The 10,736-nt window shown below is 34.6% G+C and overlaps 1 protein-coding gene across 1 annotated transcript; it reads left to right on the top strand.

The window, feature by feature from the left end:
• The first annotated feature begins 794 nt into the window (after window positions 1–794).
• LOC122600201 (coniferyl alcohol acyltransferase-like) lies at window positions 795–4,594 on the top strand. The gene is made up of 2 exons (XM_043772879.1): window positions 795–1,529; window positions 3,390–4,594. Exons 1-2 carry the CDS (start codon window positions 825–827, stop codon window positions 4,326–4,328), a joined length of 1,644 nt encoding a protein of 547 aa, XP_043628814.1. The 5' UTR covers window positions 795–824; the 3' UTR covers window positions 4,329–4,594.
• The last annotated feature ends 6,142 nt before the right edge of the window (window positions 4,595–10,736 follow it).

Raw genomic sequence — 10,736 nt, 5'->3', positions numbered from 1 at the left:
TATATATATATATAGCCTTAATTAAACTTTTGAATTCTTAATATCTTATAATATATATGTTTTATGCTTTGATCTGAAAGTATTCATCCAATTCATTTCTCTAGCTTTAAAGTATATATATCACATTACAAGACGAATTAATAAAACTAGTCTTTAAACTTTTTTAGCCTGCCTTAATATATAATAGCATGCATCTCATGAGTAGGAACTTAACACACTCATCGTTTTCTTTTTCTTCCATGTACATCCATCTCATGATGTATTTATCTATATTAATCTAATGGCTTTCTTGTTTAAGAAATTTGTCCGAAACACGATTGATATTGGTTGGAGAAAACGACGAACTTATAACTATAATTTACCTATATTTGTCACAATTGGACAATATAATCACACTAAATCAAATATATATTATACAGTATTTATTTATATTAATTCAAAATACATTATTGGTTTCTCTTCTAGGAGAAAGATATATATTAACACGTACTACAATGTATTTTGATTTAGTAATCATTATTATGAATAATATATACCCTTCATATCCAAGTGGGTTAACTATCAAAGACTTTTGAAATGATCCACAAAATTAATGTAATTTATATCTACACTAACAATGAAACCACTACTTACCCAAGTCAGACTTTTTAAACCATGCAAATATTTTTTTTTAAAAAAAAGTATAGAAAGAAAAGGGAAAGAAAGAAACCGTCACTAAGAAGACTAATTATGTGCCTCCCTTAAATTTTCCTATATATATCTTGCATTTTCTCATCTTTTAAACGTACAATCTTCTCATCTTCAATTTACTTTCTATTTTGAACATGAGGAAAATTTATCAACTCCTTACTCTAAAGAGATCTAAAGGTCTCGTTTCCAGCACGAGGCGGGCTCATCAAGCCAGCCTCGCTGAATCGCAGAACCTTTGTCGTGATTTTCAACCACTATTACCATCACCACCTTCAACCTTTTCAAATATATCAACAAACACATTCAATAGAAATCCTATTTTTTCACACCATTTCCTTGAATCAACCCGCAATATCGCTCGTAGACATTATAACACTCAACGTTCCACACTTAACACGTCAGCGCAACCCTTATACGACGCTGACTCCACGTTTGACTATGAGGTGACCATAAAGGGTAGAGAGGTCATTTCAGCGGATAGCTCACCCGCGAATGAACACTGGCTTCCTCTCTCAAATCTAGACCTTCTACTGCCTCCTATTGAAATTGGAGTTTACTTTTGTTACAAGAAAAAAAAACACACCAACATGTCCCCAGAAACCGTTGTGAACACGATGAAAAATTCATTGGCTAAGGTACTATCGACGTATTATACGCTTGCTGGTGAGATTGTGCCGAATAGCCAAGGAGAGCCCGAGGTGGTATGTAACAACCGTGGGGTGGAATTTGTTCATGCCCGTGCTGACATTGATTTGAAAGACTTGGATTTTTATAACCCGGATGAGACCGTGAAAGGGAAGTTGGTTCCCAAGTTAAATCACGGAGTGTTGGCAGTTCAGGTAAAATTAAATTAACCACACTGTTAAAATTGGAAATAGTCTAGCCATGCACGTACGTACACGGCTAGCAACAAATTGAAAACATAACCGTGTTATATACGAGTAATTAATAAATTAATAAATATATAGAGAGAGGTTAAAATGAAAGAAGTGAAAAAAACAAAACTATCACAATCTCTCATATTTATATGAAAATCATTGTCTATTATGAAAGGCGCCAACGAAGCCTTAAAGGAATATCATTAAAGTTTATTAAAGAGTTTTACGTCTACCATAAAATTCTGGGATAGATTTTTGATATAAAATTATACAATTTTCAAATACATGTTAAGTGAAGTTCTAAGAGTTTCATTTAACATTATATATATATATATATATATAGGACCCTTATTTTAATAATCTAATTTTTTTTAAGAACTATATATATATATATATATGTAGAGGAAGGGTTATTTGAGAATTCACAAATAACAAAGAACGCGAGAATAATTCTGGACCACTCATTTTCTTATATTTTCTCTCTCTTCCATTAAATAAAAAAATTCACCCAAATCATTTAAAATGCTTTATCTCACAAACCGTAAATCGTTAGACGAAACAAAAAGCATGGGTAGTTTTAAAATTTTCGTCCTCTTTCATTAGAGATCCAATTCGATATAATTTTGACGACTTTTTAATTTTCGTTTTTTTTTTCCATCGCGTTCATCCTACACATGTGTATGTTCATCCTACACATGTGTAAAATCATTGTTTTCACATGTAAATTAGTAAATGAACATATGTACACAACAATGAAGGTCAAGGGCGGAGCCCGTCAATCCATGGCAGAGCCATGGTAGCCAAGGACGGAGCCCGTCAGTCCATGGCGGAAGAATAGCGGCTAAGGGCGGAGCCCGTTAGGTAGATCACCCCTCATTGGTCACCCCCTATGACCTATCACCCTCTATGACCTATCACCCTATGACCTATCACCCTATGACCTATCACCCTCTATGACCTATCACCCCCACTAGCTTTGGTTTATGAATATCCTTAAGGGTGAAAGCCGTGCCGAATCATAATTTTTGTTCAACCTACACATGTGTAAATTCAACCTACACATGTGTAAGTTATGTGTAACTACCAAAAAGAAAACGAAAATTAAAAAGTCGTCAAAAATATATCGAATTAGATCTCTAATGAAAGAGAACAAAATTTTAAGACTACCCATGCTTTTTGTTTCGTCTAACGATTTACGGTTTGTGAGTTAGAACATTTTGAATGATTTGGGTGAATTTTATTATTTAATTGAAAAGAGAGAAAGAGGAAAAAAATGTGTGGTCCAGAATGGTTCTTGAGTTGTTTTTTTTTTAGGAGTTCTCAAAATAACTCACCCCTATATATGTATATATATGTATATATTCATGCATCGGTGTTTGTGCTTTATGAACTTGTGTGCATCAGTTTTATCGCGATCCAACAGGTGCGGGCCGTGTTATCTTACCCTTGGTCCTCAGGACTAAGGGTAACGGTCCTTTTAGAATGTTACTTAAATGTTACTGCTTCGATACACTAACCAACTAACATGTTGTTCTAACAAAAATTATCCTATTTTAATTGTTTTACTATGAAGGACAATTTTGATATATTTACAAAAGATGAAATTAAAACCAGGTGTAGAGACTAACAAATTTTGCTACGAAGGCAATAATTATTCATAAATAAACTTAAAAAAAAACCCTCAAGCTAGCTTGATATCTAATCAATTTATATAAATTTCGGGATGTATAATATGTACATGTTTAATTGCTTTATGTTTAAATTTCGGGATGTATAATTGAGATAGATGAATCACTAACTGATCAACTTTTATGGAAACAGGCAACGGAATTAAACTGTGGATCCATAATAATATCATGTGCGACTAACCATCAAGTAACCGATGGTTACTCGTTAAACATGTTCTTAACTGCATGGGCTAAGTGTTCACAATTCGAAACAATCTCAAGCATCCCATCATTTAGGCCATCCGTCTTGAACGCACGACATCCTCCTCGTTATGAACCATCCATCGATAATCTCTACATCCCCATATCGTCGCTCCCTCCACCGTCTACTTTTAAAGAACCTCTTTATAGCCGGATGTATTATATCCGTGCTGAATCAATTGAACGACTTCAATCTGAAGCAAGCACAAATGAAGCCAAAAGAAGCAAATTATTATCATTCACGGCGTATCTTTGGAAATTGTTAGCTCATGAAGGAAATGATTCGGCTAACGGTCCTTTTAGAATGGGAATTGTCGTTGATGGACGACGTTTTTTAACAAACGATAAAAACTCACCTTTGTTAAGTAACCATTTTGGAAATGTAGTATCTGTCCCATATGGTGTAGCAAACCATAGTGATCTAAAAGAAATGCCACTCCATGAAGTTGCAAAAAAAGTTCAAAAATTTGTTGCCGAGGCAACAAATGAAGAGCATTTTAGGGGGTTGATTGATTGGGTTGAGTTACATCGTCCACAACCAGCGCTCGCAAAGATATATTTTGGGCAAGAAAAGACTGAAGGCGAAGCCGTGGTGGTGTCATCAGGACAAGGTTTACCAATCAATGAAATGGACTTCGGATGGGGCAAACCCGATTTTGGTTCGTATCATGTCCCATGGGGTAGCCGAACCGGATACATAACTACAATGCCAAGTGCAACTAGAAAGGGAGATTGGGTTGTTTATATGCATCTTAAACAGAAGGACTTGGATGTGATTGAGAATATGGCTGCTAATGTGTTTACACCTCTTTCCACTGCAAACTCTTTCTAGTTAATTTGTACATTTTATTTCCTTGTTTACAATGTAATTAGGTGATACAAGTTCATGTGGTGGATCAAAGGAATTGAAGGCTGGAAAATATTTAGGGATTACAACATCAAGGTGTATTAAAGTTTTTTCAGGTTGTTGTTTGTGTGTATCCAACTCTAAAACCTTTAATGTACGTGTGTACGTATTGAACTTTTATATTTTCACGATTGATGTATACAACTTGCAATCTCTAATTTGTGTATAAAATTCTATTGTTTGTTTTGCAATGTGTATATGTATCCAACTTTGACTATAATATTGTTATTGTATGTTTGCAACTTTTCATAACTTTAACATGCTGTACCTATCTTAGGTAAAACATGTGTATTTCAGGGATAGATTATGTAAAATAGAGAGGGTACGTTATGTATGTTATCAAATTCAAATGTTTAATTTGTAACTTTTTTAACATGACAATACCTAAATTAAGTAAAGTAACGTAGTACAGATCATTTTCTCTTTTCCAGTTGTGTGTATATATCCAACTTCGGTTATTTTCATTATTCTGTATCTTTTTCTAACCTAGATGACATGTTAGATCAATCGTGAAAGAAGTTAAAGTTAAGTACATATATAATAGAAGTTTTTAAAACCTAGAAATAGCCACGGTAAAAGCAAATCCAAGGGGCTTTAGGCAATTGATGGATGAAAGTGCTTATCATATGAGGATTAATTGTATTAATTTCGTTACTATATATAGGTTGCTATAACTCAAATAGAATCATTTCATTTATTACAAAACTTGTTAAGTAATTTAATCAATAAACAATTTTAAATTAAGGGGGTTGGCAATGGATAGATGGTGGATGGAATATAGGCGTGGCACCACGACAGAACACCGCCGCCAACGCCTCACCACGCGTGGCGGGGTGAGAATGAGTGGTCACACCACGCGGTCCACCACTCACAATTTGCATGGAATCGAGGTTGAGGGATGCGTGCCAACGTTTACATTTCGAAATAATTGAGCCGTTTGATTTATTTTTTTTTTTATTTTTTTTTCTTTTTTTTTTTTATCTTTTTACCTTTCTTATATATATATACTACTACATATTTACACACACAACTCCTCACTTTCAAATACTTTCTCCTAAATATAAATCTCATTTTACCACAATCTACCTTCTTCATGGCTAACAGTCCAATGAATCTTCGTGATGTTAAAATGACGATCCAAGTCCACCTGAATTACGCCTCCAGACACCGCATCGGAGTAAACAACGTCATTCAGAGCGTGTCTGAAAACAAGGTGGCTTACCAAGCCCAGGTCGACCGATTGGCGGCTCCCAATAGGGTTCTTAACTGCAACGAAAGTCAATATCTCGTGTATCTTCGTGAGAAGATTGATTTGCTGAATCAAGTTATTTTTCAGCTTACCACCGTCTCTACGACTTTAACCACCACGTTAGACCATGGGGTGTTCTGGCAAGACAGTGTCGGTGATGGTGAGGATGTAACTTACTACTCTGACCCGGGGGAGGAGTACGTATCTCCTCACCTGAAACATATCGCTACATTCATCGTAACGACGGCGATAGTAATGTGGGCTCGAACTATTCCGAGTGTTAGTTTTTATGTATTTTAAAATTACTATGTTAGTTATGTTTTTATTTATTATGTAATGTGTTTGTAATGTTTTTTAATTAGTATGTATGTTTTATTTCTTTTTATTTATGTAATGTTTTTAGTTTAATGAAAATTTGATGTTTAAATAAAATGAAAATTGTAAAACGAGTGGTGAAGTGAGTGGTGGGATGCCAACGAAATTTGGATGAGTGGTGGAGTTGAGGTGGCATGCTATGATTGGTTAGAAATGAGTGGTGAAAAAGGAAATGAAAGATGGGTTGCCAACCCTCTAAGTAGCTAGAGCTATTATCTTTTGAGTGTGTTCGTACATTTTATGATGAGATCAATTCAGTATGAGAATTGATATTCGTACCACAAAAGTTGATATATTTACCACACAGTACAGTTATTACATCATACTGTACAAGTCAATAAAACATGTTGGTGGTAAATTAATCAAAAGTTATGATACGAATATCACCTCCTATTCAGTATGTAGGGAACGTACACATGCACACATCAGAGGAAAATGTGGTCAATATATGAGTGACAGTCACATACAAACATACTAATAGATCATGTGTTTGATATGATTTTAAAAAATATCTTCCTCTAGATTCTTTGTCATTGAATTAATAAAAAGCCATGTGGTTTTTATTTACCTTGGATATGTGGTGTAAATCCAAAAGTTAGAAAAGTGGACACAAGTCATCTTATATTCTTCTACTACTCCGTATTAGACAACCAATGCTTTTTAGATCGAATAATCAACATTAGAAATGTGAGTGGCATCACCTTCCCTTTTGTTGATTTGATTATTATTATGTACTCCATAAATAAGAGCGGGAAATCACGAGTGTGTCCTTATTTGACATATTGACATGTCCTTATAGATCTAACTTGAATTTTAATGGTAGGATAACGCTTAATAGTATATAATGGGCATGGGTGCAGCCAACATTTTGTATCAGCTCTTTCCTTTGGTAAGAATCATCTCCTTGGCTCCATTGCACCCTATCCATCGGCAAGGAACGGTAATTTGCATACTACAAATTAAAAAAATGCCTTCAGAGACTGGAAAATCAGTCGATGTTGATTAGTCAGTGACTACAGCTTAATTGTAGAAAGTACCAACATATATAAGATAGGAAAATCAATCTCTATTTTTCAATCTCTGAAGGCCTGTTATCAGCTATATATATCAACTATATTTGGCTGATTTTTGTGAACGTTGGAAGTGTTCTATGTCATCCTTTTTTTGTAGCGTGAATGTTTGTCATTCCACCAACCTAATTTTTTTAATTGGGGGTTTTTGATTTTGAGGCTATTGTTATCGTTTTATTGGCTTGTATTGTCGGAATCAATGTCGGAATCGATGTCGGAGATGCTCCTAACATACTACACCCTTATTTCGGTGAGATCTGAAACCCCTTTTTGGGATTATTTTTCATCGCCGACCATGGTTGTTCACTTTTCTGGCAACCTTTTTGGGGGGTTTCTATTTAATGTTGCTGCTACTTTTTCTGGTGGCTCCTTTGTTGGGTTTCTGGTTATTGTTGTTGTTGGTTATTGTTGTTGTTGCTTCGTTATTTCAGCGACCCATTTTTTGGGTTACTGGTTACTATTGCTTCGTTATTTCGGCGACCACTTTATGGGGTTTCTAGTTACTGTTGCTTCATTATTTCGGTGACACATTTTTAAGGATTCTGGTTACTATTGTTTTGGTTTTTTGGTGAACCCTTTTTTGGGTTTTCTGGTTAACTGTTGTTGCTGTTATGCTTATGGTTCTATATGTATATGTATTTTAATATTGTCGCTAATTGCATGTTTGTGATTAGCTTGGTAGTGTTAATTTGGAGGTATGGTTGCCGAAAAAAAATTTTCCATGTTAGTGTTGTCGTCTTTTGTTCCATTAAAGCAATATGTGGTCGGAAAAGTAGTATTATGTCGGTGATGAAATTGTTGAACAATTAGGTTGCTCGTGTTACGTTAAATGAGCGATGATGATACAAAATGTTCGTAAAAATAGGACTTGGATTATCTGGGGCATATCTTGTTGGGGTAAACCTTCGGGTTGTAGTCATGGCGTCTTCAACTTCTGAATTCACGACCCCCAATTTCTGAGCCTAAGAAAAAAATGGTCACTTTTACAAAATGCAACAACCGATTAATTCTTCAGTCATTGCCATTTTGGAAATAATTGGTTTACTAACCCTTTTGCTTTGGCATCTTTTGACAAGTTTTGACAAGAAAATCAACAGGTCATGTGGCGTGTTTTTATTGGAAGTTACCAAAACTTATCATTATGTTAAAATTTGGTAGTGCACCCTTACCTTTAAACTCATATACCCTGATCTCACAACAGTTTTATTTGAAATATTAAGTTTCTTTCCGAATCGGTGATTTGGCTTTAAAATATAATTCAATAATATAATGATATTACTAGTGATCTAAATTAGCCGTTATAAAGAAAAGAAATTGACATGTACTATTTATTATCTTTCTACCCGACCGTGCTTTTTTCACATGCCATTATTGTTATATAGCTATGTAAATTTGTCGTTATTTGTTTTGTGGATTAAGATATCTACCAATCCGACTTTTTTTCACATGGCATATGGGCCAAGCTGTCTTAATCATTTGTACGTGCTAATGTTACTATGTATCTTGAGGGTAGAAATCAATTTTTCTAGCTTTTGCATCATCAAATATGTTCAAACAACCTAAGATGTTAAGTTTGAAATCTAAATTTTTAGTATATTAAATTAGGATGTGAATGGTATTACTTCATTATACTCTTCAAAACCAAATGGCTAACTATGATTGACTGTCATAATCCATATTATGATATAAATAAACGCAATTAGCTAGGTTTCACATAGAATTTATCAAGACATCAAGTTGGACTTTCTCACCCATGTACATATTTTGAGACATAATGGTAATGTGTTTCCACCTCCATATAATTATCAGGTGGATTATGACCAATAACTTTAGAAGATTGATATTTAAAAAGTATTTCTCTGTTTTTTTTAGTTGTATCATCATCTTCATCTTTTATATATATATATATATATATATAGAGGGTGACAATCAAATGAGAAGGAAATTAAAATGAGAACAAATGAGAACACTTAAAAACTACATTTTGATGCATTAAAAGTTCATAAAACTGACATTGTGCAAAATTAATTATCATTATTTAAGTTTTTAACAACACATTGATCCGTCAAAATCAAAAAAATCTCGTTTTTTGTTGGATGCATCATATTGATGAATATGCATTCAAGATGATTGCACAAAAAAAAAACGTGTTTTTTTTTATTTTGACGGATCAATGTGTTGTTAAACACTTAAATAATGATAATTAGTTAAGCACTATGTTAGTTTTATGGACTTTTAATGCATCAAAATGATGTTTTTAAGTATTCTCGCCTTTCTTATTTAAAAAGTGTTCTCATCGGAGTGTTACCCTATATATATATATATATATATATAGGGATGGGTTAGTTTAGGACCACATCTTATTTTAGGACCAATTAGGACATGTGTTTTTTGTAACTTACATACCACCATCATCATCTACTACGATATACAAGACTTTTTTATAAAAACACTAAGACTTTCCGGCGACGAGCCCACCAAAAAATCATGTGTAAGTTAACTTACAGATGTGTAAGTTACTTACACATGATTTTCCGGCGACGCGCTGGCCGGAAAATCATGGTGGTGGTCGGAGATAATCATGATGGTATGTAAGTTACAAAAAACATATGTCCTAAAATTTGGTCCTAAAATAAGTTGTCCTAAAATAACTTGCATATATATATATATATATATGGGTGGGTTAGATTAAGGACTCCTTATTTTAGGGACTCGATCTAGACCGTCCATTTTCATCAGATCTAATCACCACTGATCATCTCCGACGGCATCTCCGGCCATATTCATCTCCGGCGAGACTTACACATGTGTAAGTACAACTTACACATGTGTAAGTTGAATAAAAACTATGATTCGGAGCGGGCTTCGCCCTTAAGGATATTCATAAACCAAAGCTGGTGGGGGTGATAGGTCATTGAGGGTGATAGGTCATAGTGTGATAGGTCATAGAGGGTGATAGGTCATAGGGGTGACCGGTAATGGGTGATCTACCTAAAAAAAATTGTATATGCATGTGTAAGTCTTGCCTGAGATGGTCGTCGTCGCCGGAGGATCATGGTGGTGGTCGGAGATGATATCATGGTGGTGGTGGTGGTGGTGGTGGTGGTGGTCAGAGATGATGGTGGTGGTGGCCGAAGAAGAAGGTAGAAGGAGTCCCTAAAATAAGGAGTGCATAATTTAACTTTTCCCTATATATTGTATAAAAATCTTTTAGTTTTGCACCTAACTCATCACTTTTTTAACTTTTTCTTACTTTTCTTTGATCCTCCACCTTTTACATGTGCCTCGCAACATTCCTTGTTTAGGGATGGATATGAGATCGGTTTCATATATCCCGTATCGATCCTGATATTAACGAAATCGATTCTGAATCCGAAACTGGGTATTGATATCGGTCTCATTAATTTTCATTTAGTACCATATTCTAGTACCACTTCCTAGCTTGTATCACGTTCCAAAGTCCCACAAACCAAAAGAAACGGTTAGCGGTCCTGGCCCAAGTCTCTTTCAGTATCCTGATACCATCAATTGGATTTGGGACCTATATGCTTAATTATCCCTATTCCTCATTCCGTCTACCATGCGAAATAATCTTTAATTTCACGAGATATAGCTAATTTCACAAAGTATATTGTTTTT

Source organism: Erigeron canadensis, chromosome 5 (assembly GCF_010389155.1).
Source record: "Erigeron canadensis isolate Cc75 chromosome 5, C_canadensis_v1, whole genome shotgun sequence".
Taxonomy (NCBI): Eukaryota; Viridiplantae; Streptophyta; class Magnoliopsida; order Asterales; family Asteraceae; genus Erigeron; species Erigeron canadensis.
The sequence above is the reverse complement of the archived record's forward strand: the minus strand, read 5'-3'. Positions and strand labels throughout refer to the sequence as shown.

What these genes read in the sequence shown, in the direction of transcription:
- LOC122600201 (XM_043772879.1), top strand. Translation starts at nt 825, where the DNA reads ATGAGGAAAATTTATCAACTCCTTACTCTAAAGAGATCTAAAGGTCTC. An exon ending in ACGGAGTGTTGGCAGTTCAG is followed by an intron (nt 1,530 to 3,389) that starts GTAAAATTAAAT and finishes TTATGGAAACAG; the next exon opens with GCAACGGAATTAAACTGTGG.